General features: G+C 50.1%; 4 protein-coding genes across 4 annotated transcripts; 1 reads left to right on the top strand and 3 right to left on the bottom strand.

The window, feature by feature from the left end:
* Window positions 1-4317: 4317 nt before the first annotated feature.
* Window positions 4318-8319, bottom strand: ACRALDRAFT_1007572 (uncharacterized protein; the record flags this gene model as incomplete). Its single annotated transcript, XM_071014709.1, has 3 exons — window positions 4318-5660; window positions 5733-7990; window positions 8099-8319. Coding segments are annotated over 3 exons (3822 nt in total), but the record flags the coding sequence as incomplete, so codon positions are not given.
* Window positions 8320-8955: 636 nt separating this feature from the next.
* On the bottom strand, window positions 8956-10544 carry ACRALDRAFT_1064366 (uncharacterized protein). The gene has a single exon (XM_071016956.1). It carries the CDS (start codon window positions 9974-9976, stop codon window positions 9545-9547), a length of 432 nt encoding a protein of 143 aa, XP_070874600.1. The 5' UTR covers window positions 9977-10544; the 3' UTR covers window positions 8956-9544.
* A 996-nt stretch (window positions 10545-11540) lies between these two features.
* ACRALDRAFT_2104590 (uncharacterized protein) lies at window positions 11541-13372 on the top strand (the record flags this gene model as incomplete). The annotated part of the gene is made up of 2 exons (XM_071023196.1): window positions 11541-11686; window positions 11803-13372. The coding sequence occupies 2 exons, from the start codon at window positions 11541-11543 to the stop codon at window positions 13370-13372; spliced, it is 1716 nt and encodes a 571-aa protein (XP_070874599.1).
* Window positions 13373-13828: 456 nt separating this feature from the next.
* On the bottom strand, window positions 13829-16049 carry ACRALDRAFT_211218 (uncharacterized protein; the record flags this gene model as incomplete). The annotated part of the gene is made up of 5 exons (XM_071023564.1): window positions 13829-14485; window positions 14547-15107; window positions 15166-15293; window positions 15376-15481; window positions 15924-16049. 5 exons carry the CDS (start codon window positions 16047-16049, stop codon window positions 13829-13831), a joined length of 1578 nt encoding a protein of 525 aa, XP_070874598.1.
* Between the last annotated feature and the right edge of the window lie 7757 nt (window positions 16050-23806).

The following is a 23806-nucleotide window of genomic DNA, read 5'->3' as shown; positions in this document are numbered from 1 at the left end:
CAAGTATGGGAGATCTGGGGAAGTCTGGGGGAAGTACGGGGGAGTGACACAAGGGGTCGAGATGCGGTCTCTTTTGCTGGTTCTGTGATACTTGTACGAGTTCGGCAGATGGTTCGGGGCGTGTAACGTGTGACTTGGAATGGTTTGGCCGACCGGCAGTTCAGCGCAGAAACCTCGTCCGTTCTTCAGCCCAAGCTGTTTTATTTTAAGGGGCTGATGGTGATAATCATTCGCTTGACAAAGCCGACTTGTATGCCGGCAGCCGTTAGACGAGGTCGCTGGAGGGTCTCGTCGGGGTACATGGTGTACGAGGGAAGGACGTTGCACATATTGGCTCTGTGTTACCAGACTCTTGTGTTTTCTCTCTCTACTTTGTACTTATCTCTCTTTCGAGGTGACGGCCGTTGAGATGCCCAAAATAGTAGAGAATATCAGTCATTGGCCCTTTCGATCCTGCATCTTGGTCACGGAATCGTTTGTGCGACCAAGGCGTAGGTACTGTGCATACAGCGATGGCTCACATAAGCGACTCGAGCTGCAGTTGTCGTTCCCTCGTTCCCTCGTTCCCCCTCGAGTTTTGTCAAGCCCTTACTCATAGCCAGATGACCTAGGGTATTACGAACGTGTCCCCCTGGGGCCCTCCCACACCGGTGAAGCTCGGGGCTGAACACCTCGTGCAGCCGGTTGACAGGTATAGGTCATATAATGCACATGGCTCACGCACGGCGTCGAGGGATGGCAGATGACCTTGGGTAATCTCCAAATGAAATGACAGCATAAGATAAAGCCTTGCGGTCCCTGTGTACCGCGGTCCTCGGCCGCATCCTTTTCCGTCTCGGTCCGTGCCTAATCACGGAGCCCCTGTCAGCTCCCACGCACAATTCTCGCGAGGAATCGTCTTCATCTTTTGGTGTGGGCCACGCCGTGGGAGATTTGAGATTTTCCTCCAATGAGATACGTGCGGATGACCTATCGGGTCGTCTTCTTGTGCTTCCTCCATCTCACCGAGATGGGCGCAGCCACTCGGTGAGCGAGCGGGCGTCCATCCATGACGGATGAAGATGGATAGGTGGTTGACGTAGAACGGTCACTTGGGGGTTGTCGGTTCGATTATTACATGAGTATGTGCTCTATTACATTGACATTTGTTCTCAGGATAGGATCCTCTGATCCCTCAAATATCGGCCTTCGGCCTTGTCATACACACAAACCGGAATGCGGATCAAGGCAAGGTCATATATTTTCATGTATTTCGGGACCTGATCAGCGAAAGATCCCGAAATCACAGAGGAGAGAGAGAGTCTGGTTCTCACTCAAACGTTGTTTGTTCCATATCTTCCATATCCACCTCTAAACCCCTGATCCGCTTCATGGCCCGTTGGAAGCCCAGGCTAGCTCAATCTTCTCCTTATGAAATCGAGAAAAAAAGGCTTGATGATCGTCAGGGCATGCAAGAGGAAGATCCTTACCTGTTCCAAGCGAGCAAGTGTCGGCTCGCGTGCCCTGGGTAAATGGCCGGCTAAAAGGGAAGACCCTCCGGCCACTGCGCCTCTCCGGCAGTCTGGCACTGGGGTACGTTGTAGTGGCAAAGAGACCAAGGCTGGACCACGAGGGAAAGAGAAGAGGCTGAGTGAGGCTTCCCGGGTCTCGGTCCGCCAGTTTCTGCTGGCAAGGGTCTCTGCCCCGGGTATGAAATTAGAGGCTGATTTCATAATCCGCACTGCTGGTTAACCGATGGAATATTCCGCGCGGCAGATGGAAGGGAAGATTACGTTGTAAACGACATGGGAGCGTGAATGAGCGGCAGATTTTGCTTTCCTTCAGCGACATTGTCCCGTCGTCTTCGACTTGGCTTCCCATCACGCCATTCCAATGGCTTTTTTAGCTGCAGGACAGGAAGAGGAGAAGCGTCATGCCTCTGAAATAGATTGGACAAGGCGGTGACACCGTTACATGCCGCGACTGATAAACAAAATGCCTTTTGGCAATTCTGCATCTGCGAACCCCCCGCATCTCGGTTCCTTGGCTTGCTTACATGTTAGGGTTGTGACCTGGGAAGCAAAAAAAGGGAAGACGACAGGGTATTTCGCACGGAATCCCATGCAGTCGAGTTTGACATCATCCGTGAGGCATTTCAGACGCGGGACATAACCCTTTGCTGCAGCCGATAGCGGACAGGGTGCTGTCTCAACCAAATCAACGGGAGAACTGGATTCTTGGGTTTCTTCTTGACGTTTGGTAAATACAACGTGGGTACTGAAAAGTATTTGACGGCCTACCGCGACCAGTGGAATGATTGTTGTATTCCGGCGCCACCGCCGCCTGGTCCGCCTGGCCTTGTGCATGTGGCCATTGAGCTCATTTCGCATCACGGCCAAGTGCACACCGCCAGACGAGGAGGGGTAGGTAGTTGAGTCGGTGGCACACGATGAAAATAAAATAAAAATGAAAATGAAAATGAAAATGCTTGTGTGTTGGGAGGGCGGCGTGCGAGTTGTTCTCTCCGACCGAAACCAGCGGACAGGCCACATTTCCACATTTCCTTTGACATTTTCCCATCACGCGACTGATGTTTTTTTTTTTCCTCTTGAATTTCGTACCGTCAATCACAGGAACGCAAGGCCGATGGGAATGTACATCTGCTGACCGTGTCGAATTGCCGTACAACACCAGGATCCTTTTTAATTTTGAGTGTAGTTTTCTCCCCCTCCATTGGGCCACCCCGTCACCGGCACTGCGGTACAGACCCCATGGGGGCGGAGGGACTGCTCTTTTGCATCGTGATCATGTGTCTGGGGTAATTAAGGGAAGACGGGGAATCTGGTCATGGGATAAATGACGACGATCCCAATGTTTCGATGATGCGTGTTTGCATACGTCGTTGCTCCGAAGTCAATCACTCGTAGACTTTACATTTTGGCTTCGAATGAGCCTGCTGCTCGGAATACAGGGCCGAGACGGGGATACGGTGGCAAAGGGATGCCTATACAACGTGCACTTGACTTCAACTGATGGTTCCCGATTTGGCAGTGAATCCCTCACCGGTTACCAGGTTGGGAAGATCCTCATGGCTCAACCAGCGCACCACCAGTGCAAAAAGGAGTCGCCGTTTGGTAACGATCTGTCCTGGAAAGGAACTGACCAAGTCAACTCACCCGAGACTATCATTACTCTAATCCGACAGTATACCCGGGACATCCACGCTTCATTGCTATGGCTCAAAGGACCGACCTTGGAGGCCCCCAAACGGCCATGTTTTACCTCCAACACTGTCGATCAACTGCCGTAAATTGGCCCCGATGAAAGGAAGGGTGTGGGATGTGCTCTCGTGACAGGCAACAATCCCCAACGTTGGGTCCTTGGTTGGCCACGTCAAAGGCCTTCCGAGTCTCGTGGGCAAGATGCTCCTTTCTGAAACCGAAAAACACTACACTATATCCCTTTAACCGAGACAAAAATAAAGGGCCGGATGACTAGAGGAGCTATAGTTGTATGTTTGGATTTACTCCGAGACACGAACCGGTATGTCGGGTTGAAAACCCATGGATGAATGGGAAAAGGAGAAGGGGGGGATTGGTATTCGCTCCCCTTTCCCTACCACCTTTGCCGGCTATTGTCTCGTTTCGTCTCGGCTCTGTAAACCATGTGCTGGTATAGCAGCAGCAGCTTTTGGTGGACGGAAGAGCCAACCTCGGGAACATGTGACGGGCGTGCTTAGACTGGTGTAGTTCAGGAGAGGACGCTCCTTGACGCCCAGTCCATGATCACCAGTTTTTAGGCCTGGCGTGACAAAAGGAGCTCTGCTGTCTGGTTTCTATACAACGATACAGAGCATGGTTGGCTCCGATGAGTTATTCAGACTGCTCACTCAGGACAGGCTGAGACCAGGGAAGCAAATTCAACTCGACGGCGATAGAGCGACTGGAGTATGTGGTTGAGTGACGGCACTATGATAGCCTCAAGAGTCAACCAGCTCAAATCGTGCCACGGGTAACCTAGTCGCTGCTCAGTTTGGTACTTGGTATAGGTATATAACATTTGCTGAAGCTGCTTCCCGTCCACTTCAAAACGCCCGCTTTGGAGACTCAATGTTCAAGCAGGCCATCTATACAATACAGACGCTCTCAAATAAAAACAATCCGTAGCCACCATCGTGCCCCGAAAGGAGATACATGACCTTCTACTTCACGCGAACCCAAAGCCCTTTGCGTTGTTCAGCGCCATCGCGAGCCTCTCCCGCAACACCTCCTTGTCCCTGTACTCGGGCAGCAGCAGCGTGCCGTAGCAGGTATACGCCGTCGGCAGGTGTCCCCCCTCGTCCTCCTCGCCGTTCTTCTGCACCACGAACTGCAGGTTCCGCATCCCGCCCACGGGGACCCGGTCCGACGCCGTGACAAACTCGAGCAGCTTGCGCTTCATCTCGTCGTCGTACCGCTTGACAATCGACCAGAAATCGCGCACCGCCCGGTGGCTCGCGTCCCACCCGACGTACCGCGCGTACCTGCGCAGCTCGCCAATGTCAATCTCCTGCACGCCCTCCACCATGGACTGCAGGAGCCCCGGCGTCAGCAGCGCGAGCGACTTGGGGTGCAGGCACGCCCGGAACCCGCGCGCAAACGCCTCGAACTGCGGCCGGACCGACACGTCCGCCAGGTACCGGATGTAGTCGCTGACGTACGCGTTGCGGTTCTCGTGGGTGACGAGCGGCGCGTCCTCCGGGTTCTGCGCCGACGGCGCCTCCTCGTCGTCGTCGCCCGCCCTGCCCAGCTGCGGCCAGCTCGTGTTCTCCGCGTTCATCTCCCGCGAGATGGGCTGCCCCAGCATGTCGACCGAGAACTCGTACGTGCGGACAAAGATGTCTTCCACGGCGCCCTTCGTCTCATCCCACTCGAGCAGCTCCGTGAGACCACTGGCCAGCTCGGGCCAGCCGTCCGCAATGTGATGGAGCTCATCCACAGGCTCGCCGAGAAGTTTGCGGTAGAGTGCCCTCGGGAAAGTGACCGGCAGCGTCAACCCGTTGTATACGGCCAGAGACACGAGGACCCCAATCATCTCAAACTTCCACGTCGGGACCACCGATCCCGGGACGAACCATGCCATGTGCGTGCGCTCGTCCACCGTGAACGCGCCATAGTCGGGGTTCAGGCACTCTTCCATGGCGAGGCGGAAGAATTCTTGCTGGACACCCCCGGAATCGAAGCCCTCCTCTCCGTCGTCTTCGCCGAGATGGACCTTTAGCGGCCGGAGAAGTTCCCGCTCCTCACGCTGCCACAGCTGGTCGAATGCATCTCGCACCACGTGATCCCGGCTGATTTCTAGAATAAGGTACTTGCTGGATGCCGTCTTCATCATCTCCTGGAGAACTAGCCTGTGGTGGGCGTCTTTGATGAGCCCGTCGCGCGCAATGATAGCCTTGATCCTACTCTGCAACGAGCTCGCTTCTTCGTGGCTTTGGCTCATCCGCACCAGATTGATGGACCGGAAATACGACACCAACGCGGACGGGTTGAAGATGAAGGGATAGTCCAGGAGGTGCTTGTTCCGCCTGGACGCGTTGTGCGAGAGCCACGCCACGGGGACGTCGATGGAATCTAGACGGTCGGCAAAGTAGTCTATACGAAATTGTGCATCGCCAAGGAGCAGTGATTGTCGTTTCTCATCTGAGGGCCCGGAAAAAATCAAGTCAGTCATTGCTGGGCTGTTAATGGTGTCACGGGAGAAGAGACACTTACACATAGCCGCTAGAAGGGTCAACGCCCCGCCCAAAGGGCTATTGAATGAGATGACCGGCTCGCCGTCCCATTCGTTGAGGATGACTGTCTTGGCCCAGTCGAGAAGCAGCGCCCGCGACCTTGCCTCGTGCAGCTCTCGTTCCGCCTGGATAGGCTGAAGACCCCCAGATACGGACGGTATGCCGACGAGGTCCAGCTGGGAAAGAAGAGGCCGGAGCGCGTCATGATCCTCCCCCCACCGTTCCGACGCCTCCTCCTCATCGGGCACCGCCATCTCCGCGAAGCATCGGCGGGCCGATATGGCCAGGAAAAGACGCCTGGCCAGTCGAAGGAGGAGGTCGTCTGAAAACACGTCGTGATACTGCAGGCAAAGACGCGTCGCCGTGCTCCCGCCCCCCGCCAGCGTCAAGCCGTTCGATCGGATCTTCGACATGTCGTGGAGCGCCCTCGTGTCCGTCACGAGCGGTGCCGCAGCCACAAGAGCGTGGAGACATATCGCTATGAGGTGTCCAGCTTCGGCGTTGGTGAGTGACCTCTCGAGCTTCCTGAACACCTTGGTCGTAGGCGACTGTAGCGACTGGAGAGACTTTGGAGGCCCGAATAGGCTGGCCGCCGCAATCCAGAGCCCGTCGAAGACCAGTGTCGGCGCGACCCTCGTCAGTCGGAGCATGCAGTACCACGAGGAATACGAGTCGAGCAGTTCGCCGTTCTGCGTGAACGATGCGATGAGTTTCTTCGGGTCGCTGAGGACGTTGAACAAACTCTGCTCGATGAAATACTTCCATTGCGTCTTCAGCCGCCGAGGGTAGGAGGAGGATACCCCCTTTTCCACTCGACGCATCGCCCGCGGCCGTTTCGCAACCCTCAGGGACTGGCCTATGATCTGAGGAGGTTCAAAGAGATGTTGTTCTGACGTGCCATCGTCTTGCAATACATCGCAGACAAAGTCAACAAGTGCCACGTTCAATGACGTGAGCGACTGTGGGAGGAAGCCGTCAGGCAGAGCTTCGTCAATCGGCTGTGTCTTCTCAGGCGGTGGCACGACAGTGGTCCTTTGGTCTCGTCTCGGCGGCATAGCCACTGGGCTTTGAGACGGCCGGTCGTCGCTGACCCCGTTCTCAACCCCGTTTGTGGTAGCCTCTGGTTTCGATTTTGGCAAATCAGACGGTACAGCTTCGTGAGGCCGAGGAGGGCGCTCGTCAAATAGCGAGGAAGAAGGGGACACGTCAGGTATCGCACGGGTCTTTGGTGGGCGTGCTGCCTTATCCGTCATGGCGCCATTCAACCGTGGGGACGAAACAGCGGGGGCCGGTCCGTCCGAGTATCCCGGAGTTATTGTCTCCATGGATACCCTTCTTGATGAGGTCGTGTTGCATGCAGCCCGTACTTTCGCACTCGATTTACGACGCGGTCTGTCTTTGCTCGTCGAGCGAGGCAGGGGCGGTGGCACCGTTGGCGTCGACCGTTCTGGCCCGTTCGCGTCGGAGGACGGTTCCTTTTGACTCTTGTCGAAAAGTGGTTGGATGTGTCGACCCTCTTCCGAATGAGGCCTACTCGCGGACAGAGACGTCGGGTCATCGGAAGTACTTGGGGTAGGTAAGGTCGTGCAGTCCGCACCGGGACCCTCGTTCGTTTTCACTTCACCCTTCAACGCTTCGTCCACCTTCCGAGACATGGACTCGAGGCTGTTGGGGGTCAACCATTCAATCATCTTGAAAGCGACGGTGCTAAACAGGTTGGCGGAGAAAGACCGGTGGTCCTTGCTAATAGGCCTCTCTGTCACCTTGAACGAGGGTTGCACGTCGTCCGTGTTCGAATCAATGTATGACATATCCCCATGCTTTGCCCGCCCCATCCGATTCCTGCTAGGGACGTCTGGGCCGCATTCCTCTGCCGTTTCTTCCTTATCCGTCGTGGTCCGATTGGGGGACGGGGACTTGTGCGCCGCCGAGACCTTCCGTGTAGTGGTACTACGGCTACGCCGCTGTGAAAAAGGGTCGCTAGAAAGGGGGGCGGGACGCTTCGGCGAGAAGACCAGAGAGTCCAAGGCCGCCGGCGGCTCTTTGGGCGATTTGAGGTAGGGGCAAAAGCCCCTCTCGGGATTGTCCTGGCTGGCGAGGTATACAGCTAGAATCCTCGCACTGGTAGGGTTATAGCGCCGGATGGGCGCCTTGCCCACGATGCGACGGCGGCAAGTGAAGCAAGTCGAGGTAGTGCACACGTCGGAGTCGCATCCGTAGCGAAGCTGCGTGATGTATCTGCGTAGCGTTTGAGATTTAGCGGGCGATGGCACAGAGCCGACAGTTCAGAACCACGGCAAGTGGAAAGGAAAGAGAGTGGGTAGAGAAGACCGCGGGAGAACGTACCTCTCGACGAGCAGCTGGAAGTTATGACGGCGACTGGCTCGGTGGATGGCATAGACCCGCTTGGGATTGTCAAGATCCTGAACCAGGTCTTTCAGTTCGGCCGGGGCGTCCGGCGGGAGGCGGGCAAAGGGAGCCGCTTCCCAAAGCGATGCGAAAGGATCGGCTTCGCGAACATGTTCGGGCGGCACGCCCTGCACAGGGCGGCTGACGTCTAGAGTCATGACATTCGGGGCGTCAAAAGACCGAAAGAAGAGCGAAGGAAATGTCCCCAGAATAGAGCGACGGAGTCGGAAAAAGCGGGGAGAAGATGAGTATAGCTAGAAGCAAGCGTAACCCGATGACGGTCGGTAGCCAAGTGGGCCGGCCAGTGGACGAAGGGATTTGGAGGGGATAGTGGATGTTGGTATTCGCAAATGAGCCCGATCGTGTGGTTGACGATACGAGCTTGCGATGTTTCCAAGTAGCGGATGGTCGCTGGGGAGAGATTCTAGGGAAAGAGATTAGGGGATGACGCGGTGGAGGACGGCAAGCGCGGTCAAGGATTCGAGGTTAGGTCGAAGGAGGCGTATTGATTACAGATGCCGTCCAAGTTGAGGCTGTACGGACAGCCCAAATGTATCGACCGTGTCAATAAGCGACAATTTGACACTGTGTGTAAGTGCTCATCATGTGATGTGCTCCGTACGTAAAAAGGACTTCAAGTTAAATGCACTGGTCTGAAATTTCTGACATAATCCATGATCAGAATTAATCTGCTTAGTAATATATAGCTAATGTCCTTACTTCGTACGTTCATACTCTATTGCTTATTAATAAAATGATCGAAGATTCGACCGCCCGAAAAGCCAGGGATGTTTCGCCATGTTCCACGAAACCATCGAATTACGAGCCAATGGTGGTTTTGTCGTTGAGAGGCCCCTTGGCCTCAGACGTTTCACGATATAGCTGTTGACTAGACAGCGGCTCGGCCTCACCGGCGGGAAGCCTCATGTAGCACAGCCCCAAGATGCATAAGTACAGGATTAGATAGAGAGATCCCCACATCTTTGGCATGGGTTAGAGGCGCCAATCGCGAAAGACCGCGGCGTGTGGCCATATATCAAGCTCCCGTTCATGACCAGTAACCTCTAGACTTGATCGCTCGCCTAGAGGTTGTAGACAAACGTGATAACATCTAAGCCATGGACGGTTGTGGATCATTCGACTACCCATTCCCTTGTCCTCTCAAGCGAGACATGAAACCAGGACCGTCTGCTATAGTCCGTCTGCTATAGTCCGTAAGCTGTAGTGAAATGGCCATCGCACTTTCCACCACTCCAAGTCCAGTCCCACGCGCAATGAGGTGGACGTTCTTGTCCCACAAGTAAATGCCCGCGTCCAGGCTGCTTTGTCGATCGCTGGATTGGACCACCAGGCCAAGAGTATTCATCTAATAATGTCTGGCGGCTACCGAGAAGAGACATGAAATTGGCGCCTCGCTGGACATGGTCGTGACGATACGTTTGCGAAGCGATCGGAGTGGCTCAGCTGGTATCGAAACGCATGAGACTGACAGGGGATCATATATGGGGAGAGGACGACACACTCCAGTAGTTGTCCATGTCGACCAAATCGGAAATAACCGCATGGAGTGGTTGATATGGGCATGTCTGCAGGACATGACGGGAACGAGAACCGACGAAACCCGGTCTGCTCATCCGTCCAGCGCTTTAGAATTTGAACTAGGTGTTTTCGAAGCCGGCTTGCCGCAGTGACATGTGCCATGGTGATGATGGCATGGACGTCGTAGGTGACTCGTTTTCGGTCACTCTCGTGTACGTGTTGACGGGTGGTAAAGTATGCAACGAGTTTCCCCCTTGTACCACTCCGCGCAGCCATTGTTGCCATAACGGGTCGTAAATTGGCAGAAGGCCCGAGAAATAAAATTTATCTACTGTAACTTGCTCCTGACTTTGCTGGGCAAGTGGTTGTTGCTTTTTGTCGGTGCTCCTTCGAAAAGAAATGGAACCTGGCCTACGACCAGACAGAGATGCTCTTGGGTCGTTGGGAAGCAGCAGGTAGGGCCCCACGACCCAGACTTGCCGTAGTGTACGTTGTAGTGTATAAAGAGGAGTTGCCTCAAGTCAGACTGGGAGCACCCCTGCTGTAAATAATTACGGCCAGGTCGTCACGCCGAGGGACGTTATTTTGGTCCGCTTGCGGATCCAAAGGTCTTACCCCACCAAGTGCTGGAATGTTTCGAGCTTGTTTGCAGGCTTCCTCCCGCGAAACTCAGGGTCCCCCGAAGTGGTGGTCTTTGCATTGAAACGGACGATACGAGCGAAAGGTCGACGGTCTTGAAGAATGAGAAGGCAAGTCGGAGAAAGGCTGGGTTACCCTCGGTTATCAAAGCTCTAGACAGGTCTAATGCTGTGCATAGCGCGCGAGGGGACACAGCGGATAGATATCCAGGCCATACTGACATCCCAGGCTCCGCTGGCCTCCGCGGTCACAGCCCCATGCCCCCTTCAGTATGAACGAGATGTCAATGTGGATTTGATATGGCGAACATCTTGCGAAACTCATAATAGAGGAAGATGCGAGTCGAGAGAGCGGTCGAGAGATGCGGTTGGGTATCGGATGATGTTGCCGGACGGTCCTCGAAGCGGATACGACTTGGCGATCCATCAGCCCCACATGCTATAAATTCAGCGAATGATCGTACAAGGAAGATATTTGAGACCCAATATCAAGTGGATGCCAAGCTTAGCATAGGCGTGGCGTCGACGTTCCTAGGCCGACACTATGGAAGACCAGAATCACGATCAGGATAATAATCCCAATGTTCAAGTTTATAAAATACCCAGCTGAGTAAGCCATAAGGGAGTACCATAGGTTCTTATCCGTAAGAGGTTCTGTAAATACACGGTGTGTTTCTATTGGATAATCGGGCGGCCGGGTTTTAGGCTGCCTGATGCCAAGAGAAATAAAAGTGTCACGTGACTTAAATCTGGGGAATCGGAAACGTTAGACGTTATGAATCTTCCATTACGTTATCAGTATCAGTACATAGAGATAGGGTGCTGTTATCCTTTGACGTGAGGTCATCGAAAGCCGTCGAAGGGGGTGGGTATGACGTAAGCGGTTCAGAGTATGTACCGAGTACCCACTGGGATGGCCAGTCACCAATCAATTCCCCGCTCTCTGAATGCCGCCACTACTTATATCTCCAGCTAACGGCCTGATAACGATAAACCCCGCCATCTCACCCACTAAAGTACAAACAGAGAAATTCCCCTTCTTCACCATTTTCCCATTTTTTCCTTCTACCGATAACAGTCAACTCGTTGTTGATTACCCAAATCGAATTTACGCCTCAGTTTCTGCGTAACTCATCATACATCAACTGCGGTCTCCTTCACCTAATCCACAAAGCAACATCGTGACCGCTCGTTCCATCATAATGGCCAGCGTCGATGTGACGGCCCTCGGCTCGTCTGCGGCCGCCGGAGCCGGAGATGCCGCTTCACACCCTTTCACCTGCAACACCTGTGCTGTTGCATACAGGAATATCGATCTTCAGAGGGGTCATATGAAGAGCGATTGGCAGTAAGTATAGCGAGTGCGCACTTGTGGTCAACCTGGGACTGCCCGGACTTGGCCCTTTCCCCCCCATGCCAATCCTTGACGTGGCGACATCAGCTAACGTATGTTTTTTTTCTCAGCCGCTACAACCTGAAGCGCCGAGTTGCCTCCCTCCCCCCTATTTCGTCGGAAGTATTCAACGAGAAAGTCCTTCAAGCCCGAGCGACACAAGAAGCCGCAGCGGAAAAGGCCTACTTTGAACGCACTTGCGATGCCTGCGAGAGAACGTATTTGAGCGAGAACGCCTACGAGAACCACATCGCTAGCCAGAAGCACAAGCAAAGAGTAGCCGCTATGATCCGAAGAGGTGGAATTCCCGACGATGCCAGTGTCATGAGCTCAACATTTTCACTCGGAGACCCAATCGTCGCAGATAAGGATGCTGGACTGGATTCCGAGGTTGAGGAAGAGTTCACTCATGTCATTGAAGGCCTGAAGCTCGCCAACATGGAAGACGGGGATGAAGGGCGTCCTTCGCCCGTCAAGCGACCGGCCCACCCTCGGCCATTGGCTCAGGGCCAGCCTGATCAAAAAGATGCCGCCACCGACGCGGGTAGCAGCCGCGAGTCCGGTGCCACCACCCCGGTGGCTTCTACCAAACCGGAGTTGGAGTGGTCCGTCAAGTCCTGCATCTTCTGCAATTACACCTCGCCTACTGTGGAGCTGAATGCCCACCACATGGAGCGGTTCCACGGCATGTTCATCCCGGAGAAGTCGTACTTGGTCGACCTCGAAGGTCTCATCCAGCATCTTCTGGAACGCGTCCACGAAGGCCACCAATGCTTGTTCTGCTTCAAGACCAAAGCCAACGCCTTCGCCGTCCAGACGCACATGCGCGATACAGGCCATTGCAAGATTCCGTTCGACACTGAGGAGGAACAGCTAGACATTGGCGACTTTTACGATTTCAGGGGCACATACTCGGATAGTGACGTATCAGACCAAGAAGAGGAGGTGCAGCAGAACGGCGGTGCTAAGCTCGGAGGACGGCGCACTGCCTCTAAGCTCAGGAACCAGGACGGCGACGAGATCGAGGAGGATGGACAGGACGGTTGGGAGACGGATAGCTCGGCTTCTTCCCTCGACTCGGACGATCTGGCGGCTATGCCTGCCGAGCGCCACGACCACCAATATGACCGCTTGGGCAAGCACCCACATCATACCAACCGAGATCCCCGAGGGCACCACCAAGCCGATGGATGGCACTCGCACGCCCACAGGCATACGCGCGCCGTCTTCTACGACGAATACGAAATGCAGCTCCCGTCCGGCAGGTCAGTGGGACACCGGTCCCTAAACAGGTACTACCGACAGAACTTGCACAGTTATCCCACGGCCGAGGAGCGTGCTCAACAGCTCGCCATTGAAGCCGGTGGCGATGACGGCGAGGCTACCGAGACGGAAGGTAGCGGGCAACGTCGTGGTGCGGCGGGGACAGAGCGCCGTGATCCTCGCAACAGGACAGCGTTGATACGCCGCGACGCGGCCGGCATGTTGGGAGCCACGGCGCTCCAGAGGCAGGAGGTCGAACTGGCCGATAAGAAGGGTCGCACGAGGCGCATCCAGCGCGAGAAGCACAACGATCTGAAATACGGCAAGAAAGCCAACGTCCAAAAGACCTACTACTACAGATACCGTGCGGGTGGTTGAACACTTCAGGTATCCAGTTGGGGGAAGGTACATGGGCGGAGTTTTGGTGGTATATGGGGATATATGGGTTATGAGAACACCGAATGGACGTACGCCTGGCATGGATGGGGATATCCATGGGCTTTAGTACCTAGGTAAACATAGGGTCATGGGGAATCCCAAAGCTGGTTTTTGTTATATGCAAATGGTGGATATAACTGGTTGGGGATAGCCATAGACGCTCAGAGCAATCAGAATCTGAGATTATGGACACACGACGCAGTCGTCATGACAAACGTTTCCTACTGTGCAGCTTAGACGCGACCATGTGTGCCATGGATTCAAAGATTCAAACATTACCATATATAGGGGGTATCTCGGTACCAGCAGCATCCACTCCTCTCACATCAGACGTCCACTATCGTACAAGTTGAGAGAGAGCTCGAGCAGAAGGGACAGTCTCACGGCTGAACCCTCTTATTTTGACCGAGACATCTTCTCGAGCTCCTCGAATGAGATGGTCTCTCCCGCCCATACCTCGGGAGTACTCTCCTTCGAGCGAGCTTCGGCCGGAACGTCTTCCACCGTCTTCTCCTCCCTCGACTTCGCCTTACCCCGGCGGCCCTCTGCCTGCACCGACATATCAGCCATGTCCAGGATGGCTAGCCTTACACCCGCCATGCCGCGGTTCCCGCCCCGAGGATCCGTCTTCCAGGTTCCGTCCGCCTTGACCATTTCAGCGGCCGTGAGGTATACCCTGGGCACCAACGCCCCCTCGGGGACATCGCGACACGCCTTCACCGCGGCCCTCGCCGCGGCCACCATCTTTCCTTTCGTCCACGCGTGTAGCCTCTTATCCACGCTTTTGTCCTCCCCTCCCTTTTTTCCCGATTTCTTCTTTTTCGTCTTACCTTCCGCCGCCTCATCCTTGGCCTTCATGGCCATCGCCTCCCGGACGAGCTTGTCCCCCTTGGTCAGGACGACCACCACCTTCCTCCCCAGCGACGCCACCATCCTCAGGACGTCCTGGTCCAGCCGGCTGACCCCGTCCTTCTCGACGGCCACCAGGCAGACGACGCCGCGGAGCATGGTGCGGCCGCGGAGGTAGGCGACGATACCCTCCCCCCACTCCTTCTGGCTCCGGAACCCGTAGCCGGGAGTGTCGACCAGGACCATGCTGTGGGTGGGCACCGACTCCCCGCGGGGCGGTGGCGACGCGGGCCTTCATCTTGGCGCCTTCTTTCGCCGAGGGCGCGGGCCCCACGCCGTAGGCGTTCAGGGACGTCGTGTGGCCCGCCCGGGCGCTGGTGCGCGCCAGGCCCGGCTGGCGCACCAGGGCGTTCAGGAAGGAGGATTTGCCGCAGTTGGAGGCGCCGACGAGGGCGATTTCCGGGACGGCGGAGTTGCGGCGATGCGTCCGGAGGGTGGAGGCCGAGTAGAGGTGGGTGGCAGGGTGGGAGGCGAAGAAGGTCGTCGAGGCGGCGAGGGCCCGGCTGGGAGAGGTGTTGATGACGATGGTGGAAGTGGGAGGAGCCGGTTTTTCCAATGAAGGAGAAGAAGGCGGTGGCGACGAGGATGATGAGGGGAGTCTAGCCTTCTTGGATGTTGTGATGGGTGTGACGGGATTCTGCGTGAAATAAGAGGATTCGAGGTAGATGGACTGGGCGCGCCAGATGTCGTGTGCGCTCGCTATGATAGGTTCCGGTGTTTTCTTCTGTTTCTTCTTCACCTCTTGGTCTTTGGGCGTAGTCCCTGTCTGGTTGAATCGCGTCAGTGTGCTGTGCTCCATCTGACCTGCTCATGGGAAGCCTCACTGTCTCCTCGGCAAGGGCTGCCCCGTCTTGGGTTGATGACTGGTGACCCGGCGTAGTTGAGTCCCCCAGTACCGGCCCATCTTCGAGCACATGGATTTTAGGCTTGGGCGACTCCGAGATGCGAGGGTCTTCAGCAGGGATGGCGGTAGGGCGTGCGGTTAAGCCCAGTGCTCCTCCTCTCGCCCCCGGTCTAAGACGCGGATATCTCACAGCTGACGCTGTAAATTCCCGGCGAAAGGGTTCCCGAGGGAGAATGTCTCTCTCGCACCATGGCCATAAGCACGGGCGGCGACCACCGACTTGGACAATGACACGCCTAGTCAACATGATTGAGAGGTCATCTCCTTGGCAGTTGTAAGAGTGGTGTTGTGTTGGACCGAGGGTGAGACTTCAAGCTGGTTTGGAGTGGATGAAAGGAACCTTCGAAAGTGATAGATAAGGATCGTATCTTATCATTCTTATCGGCACGCTACGTAGGTACCTAGGTACCTACCCAAGCTTCGCGAGCTGGAACCATCAATTGACCTTGTCGAATGATTAAGAGGCCCGTTATTCCGACTGTACCACTTGGTTATTCCGACTGCAGTTCCAATCAGACCTAACTTGAATCTTCCTACTACCTTATCGATTTACGTCGTTAATCTACGTCGTTAATCTACGTCGTCAATCTACGTCGTCAATCTACGTCGTCAATCTACGTCGTCAATCTACGTCGTCAATCTACGGAATAGGAGGCGGCGCGTTCGTTATCTCGTCACAGGAATAAGATAGCCGTGGGCGTGGGCGTGGGCGGCGTGGACGTGGACGTATATGGACGTGGAAGAGGAAGAGGCGTTACTATTACTGCTGCTATTAGCTTCGATCGAGCTGATGAGCTTGTCCATCAATATAACGCAATTGATCCGAGCGATCAAATTGATTAACTTGTTAAAGGACGTTAGAGACCGTGGCTACGAAGTACTGTATTGGTATTCCGAAGGGTCTATCTATATTATATGTGTGAACTACAGTCGGAATAACCAAGTGGTACAGTCGGAATAACGGGTCTCATGATTAAGGTGTCAACATGATGGCAACCTTCCTTACGGAGTATCTAGAATAAAGGGAAAAAGATTGAAGAAGAAGATTAAGGAGCGTTTTCTCGATATGGAGGAAAATGGTGTGGCATGCAGAGTTGTTGACCGTGTATACCTAGGTACACATGGCCATTATTCGTACTATGGCTCTGTGTGATGATGTCCACTAACAAGAGGCTGGTACAGTGATAAGACAAAACTGTCGAGCCGATGTACCTAGGTGCTGTAAGTACAGTGGGTCTTAGCAAGTAACGAGTAAATAATACCACCAACGCGTACCTACGCGTCTTATTATTATTAACACCATCAACCCTTTAACTTCAAAAATTCGTTAAAAATCAGAAAATGCCCCTAATTACACCGCGCGTTAAGCATTCGCCTTATAAACGGACCCTGATTACGCAGGCCTATCGCGACGGCCTTAGTTAGAAGGCAATCGCGATTAAATACGATATATCCCCCGGGTTAGTATAGGGTATCGCGCACCGCTATTAGTAATAGACTTTAGCCCGGTTAAATAAACGCTCCGGCCGCCCCCCCGCGATAAAGGTTTATAAAAAGAGACGTATCCTATGGTTAATTACTATTAACCCTTTTATTCTACCTAGTTAGTTAATTACTAAGTGCGCGTTATCTTATTCTAGATCCACTCTATTAAAATACCTTAAAGAGGAGGGTGTTTTACACCTTCGCGCGCTATGCCGGCTAAAACTAGCTGAATCCTACGCGCGCAGGCGTCTAGAGTGGTTAATTAAGTACGCCTTAAAGCCCCTATCGTGGTGGAAACAGGTTATTTTTTTAGATAAAACCATAGTCGCGCGCGGCGAAGGAGAGAGGCAGAAATAGGTTTTCTGCCGCTGTGTAAGTTAAGTTTATTATTATATTATACCTTTACTAATAAATTTATAGGGAAAAAGACTTATAAAGGATATAGTCTAGCCTCGGGGCAAGCCAACGCGCTATTTATAGATATTCTAGGGTGCTTTTTCGTATTCTTATCGTATATCTTTAGTCCCCCTTCCAGGGGACCTAAATTCGGCGCGCGGCGGCGTTACTAGAGCTATTATTCGCGACGCCCTTGAAGAGCACCTGCCTACGATATGCTAGCCGGATAGCGTATTCGTTTAAGATAACGCCTCTACTTACACGGCGCGCGTTATTTAAGATTAGTTATGCCCCTAGGCTAAAAAGAACGGTATCGTACTATTAGATTAGCCGCCGTATTCGCCTAATCTTAATCCTATCGAAAATCTATAGAAACTACTAAAGGAGAGGATCTATTTAAAGTATCCGGAGCTCTTAGATATAAAGACCAACGACGCCTTATATAATCTGCTCTGCCGGGCCGCGATCGAAGTATAGGACGATTTTAAAGATAAGCTTCTAGAGGACTTAATACTATTAATACCGCGGAGGCTCGCTGCTTATATCAAGGCTAGGGGGTGGTATATAAAGTATTAGAAAGATATAACTAGATATTTCCACTCTACTACTTCTTATTACACACATCCACTAGCTTAGTCACACACACTCTCTTTAGTTAGCGGGACCTTTATAGATATTAGTCTGTGGTCCTATAGAGCTCTACGAGCTTATACTTATATAATATATCTTTATTTCTCTAAATTCTCTTTATACACGTCTATAACATATAGATACGGGAAATCCGTATAGTAAATAGTAGTAACTGAATTATTATAATCGTTCGCTTTATACTATACCCTAACCCCCTTTTTCCTTGTTTCCGCGATATAAATTAATCCTATAGCTGCCGTTTAAATTCGTTTCCTATAGCTGCCCCGCTATAAATTCTATTAATAGCTAATCACCTATCTATAGTATATAACCGTAGACGCATTATCTCTATACCTATACTAGAGCTCGCCTTTAAGTAACTAGTAAGGACGTCTATAGCCGTTATAAAATAGCTTGCCTCGACGCGTTACTATATATTTATAGGACCAGTTTACCTATTTTCCCTATTTTCCCTATTTTTCCCCTTTATTCTAGTTCCTAGTCTCTCTATAACCTTATTTTTAGGCGATTACGTTATCTACTTATAATTACACCTTCCTATCTTTTACACCTATTATCACCTACTATATTTAATTATACGAGCTATAAAATACTAAGCTATAAACTTAAGATCTCTGTTACTTTTCCTACCCCGCTATAAACCTATATTATCTACACCTCTGCTATAAATAGAACTATTAATAACTACTAAGAGAGAATTATTCTATATCCATAAATTTCTTTAAGTATACCTAGAGTGGGCCGTATAATGGAATTTACTAGACGGAGCTATCGCTATTATTAGATAAGAGGGAATAGCTCTATATAATAGAGTAGCGAGGGAACACCGAGACGTAATCCGTATAGCTAGACGTAATAATAAAGCCCTTGATATAGATAACGGACTGACCTTCCTAGTATAGTAGGAGATAGATAATTAGGTAGTAAAAGTAACTCTCGCCGCCATGCTAAGGCACTTAAATATTAGCAGAAGTCAGAATAGTAGTAGGACTTACTCCCGTAATAATAGCCAGAACCTATTATAGAGTATATAGGTAGGTAGATAAGTAATCGAATAATATAGCCGATAGCTATTAATCGATAATAGACTATAAACCATTAATAATTAATTAACGTCCTTAAATATTAACGCCCCACGTCGACCTCTATTCGAAGTATTATATATATAGTAGCCGGTAAGCTAAGTTCCCCTAGCATAAACTCTATAAACGCCAGAGGATAGCTAACCACCCCTATATATATCTTAAGAACCCTCTATAGTCCCGGAATAACTAGCCCCGGAGTAACCACTACGCTAACTAGCTATAGATACTAATAGTTAGACACAAGCCTTTAGTTCGGGCACCTAGAGTCAGGGTAGCCGATAATAGTATTAAGACTAGTAGCAGTAAACGGCTCCTTAGTTAAACCCATAGCCGCCTATAGTTATGTTTACCCCTAAATAGTTTTAACGTATAATAAGTTTTTTCGCTAATAGAACTCCGGTCGCCGACGGCGGAGGCACCGGAGGCGCCGGACTAAGTAACGCTAATAATAGTAATACGCAGAATAATAGCGGCCCTTAGGTTTTCCGTTATAAACTAACTATAATCGGATTCTTTAGCCCTCCTAAGCACGTATCGCTAACCTCTATCCTATAGTTAGTCTCCGGAGATAAAGTCCTTTAGCACGACGTTAAGCTCTTTATCGAAAACGTTAAGGAATAGGCGACTACCCCCGATATAGCAGAAGAGGCTTATATTAACTTATACGCGCTATTTATAGGCGAGGCCGCCTTATAGTGGCTGATTAGCCTTATAGCTATATAGCGTAGCGAGGTACGCTATTCTCTGGATAGATAGTATATAGCTCTTCGCCGATATTAGTAAATTAACCCGGAGACCGTAGCGGTAAAGATAATAGACTTACGGTTTATAGCCAGGGATATTATCGACGGTAAAGCATTTACCGAATAGGTAAATCACCTCGCCCGCCTATATAAAGCTTCGGGGATTAGTCCCTATACTAATCTTAATATATAGCAGGAAATCTAGAATAGAATTAACTTATCGCTCCGAGAAATTTATACCCGACTAGATATAAATAAGTATCTTAACGAATTTATCCGATAAATCGAGGATTAGATTACTAACCGATAGCTCTTACTAAGGTATTAATTATAGTATAGTATATTTCGTGTAAATTAACTAGGACCTTTATTAGTATAATAGACCGCGCCTTACGCTAATATTAGTATACCCTACGCTAACGTTCCTGTATAGATAGTCCTAGAGAATCGCCTGCTTATATATATAGCAGATATAGCCTCCGTAGACGATATAAATAAGATAGGTAAATACGCGAACTAGGGATATTAAGGTGGAAACTTTAATAAAGGCCGATATAATAACGGCGGAAACCGTTTCGGTAATTATAGCGGCTTCGGAAGAGGCCGATCGTAAGGAAATAACTTTAGTAACCGCGACGGATCTTTCTAGGGTTATTAAGGTAATAATAACTATAGCGGCCGCGGTCGTAGAGGCTATTAGTTTCGTAGAGGCGGACGCTAGTTCCGAGAGGAGCGTTGCCCGTATTAGCGATATATACGGTAATAGGTAAAAAGTAACGGTAATTGCGACCACTAAGTGGTGTATATAGCGGAGGATAACCCCGGTAAAGATACCGATAAAGAAGATTTACGTGAAAAGGGCTATATTCTTATTAATAAAATACTTAGCGAAGGCGAGGAGATATATGTTTATAAGATTAGCGAGGAGGATTTAGCTAACGGCGAAATTAACGTTTATTATTCTTATTTTACAGGCTAAGCCGGCCGATCCTATATAAGTAACCGATAAACGTATAAACGTAAGTTAGGAGAACGAACCTTAGTATATTAACGATAGACCTTATAGACTCTCGCCTTACCGTAATCGCCGAAGCCACCGATATACTAGTATAGAAAATACGACGCTTACTTCCCTAGTAATATATAGCTTTTTTAATACGTGTTTTTAAATACCTATATAGAGCTAAAGCTAAAGGGATAGGGACCTTATAAAGCCCTTATTATCCTAGCGATAACTAGGCTAATCACGCTAAAGGATCCAGAAACGCCGTCCGGGCCTACGGAATCTTATATAGGCGACCTAATAATAGTATAACTAGCCGAACCAGCGATCTACACGGAAGACCCTATATAAATATAATCCACCGATATATAGTATAGATCTAAAGCTATATATATATAGCCTACCGATAAAGAGGCAGAGCCGACGATAGCCGATATAAAGCCACTAAGATTACTTAAGCCTAATAAACTTAGCTACCACTTCGTATTTAAGCTATACAAAATTATCGACGTATAGGCGTTAGTTAAACCCGGATTTAAGCGACACATACACTATAAGATAGTAATTAAGTTTATACCTAATAATAAGACCACGGACGTCTATATAGACTCCGGATATACCTTAATTCTAGTCGATAGAAATTAGCTAGCAGAATATAGGAAGAATATCTAATACGGAAAAGCTATAAACCCGAAGCTAATAAAGGGACTTACAGGGATAATCTAAATATAGGAGGTCGCCACTTTCGACTTTTATATTAGCGGCTATATCTGAGATACCCTAGTTATAGGTTACTTTATAATTATAGGCTAGGTAATTAACGACCTAGAACTAAATATACTACTCGGAGGAACCTTCCTAAAGACCTTTAGTATCGATATCCTGTATTCTTCCGGTATACTACGGATAGCAGGATATTATAGTATACGGATCCTAATCGTCGGGTATCGTAGAAAGCCTATAGGTAGACACTAACGCCGAGTTATAATAGTATAGACTATAGTAGTGTCGCTATATATAGCTATATTTATGCCTATACGGTATATAAACTTACCTAAGAACCACGAATTTTACTTTAATCTAGACCCGAAACACGATATAATACGATATATCTACGACACAGACACCCCTAAGGTGGTCTATTATACGAACGATTTAGATAGACTAAAAGTGTTACGTAGAAATAAAAGGATAGGCCGACTAATAGACTTATAGGACGACGAGGAAGTTAAAGAGGTTAACTAGGTAAACGCGTGTGTATTAATAGCTATAGAGGAGTATAGAGAGTTCAAGGACTCTAAATTAGTACGTCGTTTACTAAGAGCTACCCCCGAGGAACTTACGAAGATTATAGCGGACGATACGATAAAGAACGGTAAATACGATAAACTAAGAGTAGATAAAGAAAAGCATAGCGATATAAAGACTAAACGACCAGAGGATATACCCGAGATTATAATAAAGGATAGCGTATATATATATACGATAGACTTACCGAAGGCTCGGGAAATCGTTAAGCTATTAGAATCCTTTAATATATAGCGCGATAAAGGAATTATACCTTTACCCCCTAACGAACAGATACGGGTCGATCTAATCGACGGATAGCAGAAGATAAATTTATACTTAAGGCCTTTTTAACTTAGCGAAGAAGATCGTGACCTGCTTAATAATAAGTTCGACGGGATATATAAAGTCGGACGCATAATATAGCAGAAATTACCGACCCCTTTCGCTTTCCTGGTATTTATAGTATAGCGTATAGTATAGAAGCTAAAGAAAGGTAGAGTGGTTATAGATCTATAGAAGCTTAACGTAGCCGTTCTGCCGGATATATACCCGATTCTATTATAGGACGAGATTATCTAGTGTTTATAGGGGAAGAAGTGGTTTAGCGCTTTCGACGCTAGCTTATTCTTTTATTAGCTGCCTATAAAGGAAGAGTATAAAGAGAGGATAACGATTTATTTATTTATTTATCTTACTCCGCTATCCTATCTTAATCTATATATATAGGAGCCTAGTTAGGCTATACGGTCCTTCCTAGATTACTATAGAGGGGAAAAACCCTAGGGTAAAAAACCTCTATACACTTCCTTATAGTAGAGTGGTGCCACCACGGGGCCGATATAGCCCTGATACCGCCGCGTTACGTATCTGGATCACACCTCTAGTCTAGTAACTAACGGGAAGGAGCAGGCTAAGGTGTAGGTTAGCCTAAGCAAAAGGGTAATTAGGCCTTCCGGGGAGGTCGGCTAACCCCGAAAGGCTACTAAAAGGCGTTTATAGGAGGACCGCCTAATACGGCCCCTTGCGTCCCCGGGGGGCCAATCCCTTATTCCATCGTTAAAATAATAAAGCAGGAAGGCGCCACCTGCCTCCTTTAAGGCAGGTGCCTTCTAGATCCGGTAGGCAGGGCAGGGCCCCGCCCATAATCGTAGATAGTTAATAGATATCCTCGCCCTCTTCCTCTTCCTCTTCCTTTTCCTTCTTCCTACAGCGCAACCGATCCCTTCGTAGGTTATCCGCCAGCCACCCCCGCGCCCGTTCCCGCGTGTTTTCCGTAGCGGCGCCTCGTTACTAACAGCGCGGCTTTATAGCATTATTTTTTCCTTTTTCTAGTTAATTCGTAGTAGCGGTATATGGCTTAAGTGGCGGGCTCGCGGCAGGGTTACGGTGGGGATAACGATTATATCCCCTAAAGGATTAGAATGCCCGGAAATAGTACTAATAGGTTTCCGAAACTTATTACCGTTTATATAACGATTTATAGACTAGAGACTATTTAAGTATCGCTATTTCTATAGGGCGTATATTAACGATATTATTATCTTCTTAGACACTTTCGAAGAGTATATAGAATACCTCCGGACTATACTAAAGCTATTCGAAGATATCCGACTAGCACTATCCCTAGTAAAATCCTTCTATATATATAATTTAGTGCGATTACTTAGTTTTAAGATAAACGGCTTAGGTCTATATACTATATCCGACCGAATTAAGGCCCTATAGTAGATTAAAATACCTAAAAAGCTTAGCGACTTAGAAATATACGTCGGTAAAGTAGGATTTCTACGGCGATTTATCCTATAGTTCCGAGTTAAGGTCGAGCCTTTATAGCGACGGAAGATAACTATACTTAACGATATAAAAGAGGCCGGATAGATTACTGTATACGCACCTAAGCACTTAAGA

Source organism: Sodiomyces alcalophilus, assembly GCF_042370955.1.
Source record: "Sodiomyces alcalophilus JCM 7366 unplaced genomic scaffold ACRALscaffold_4, whole genome shotgun sequence".
Lineage (NCBI taxonomy): Eukaryota > Fungi > Ascomycota > Sordariomycetes > Glomerellales > Plectosphaerellaceae > Sodiomyces > Sodiomyces alcalophilus.
This window is presented reverse-complemented; position numbering and strand designations above follow the sequence as displayed.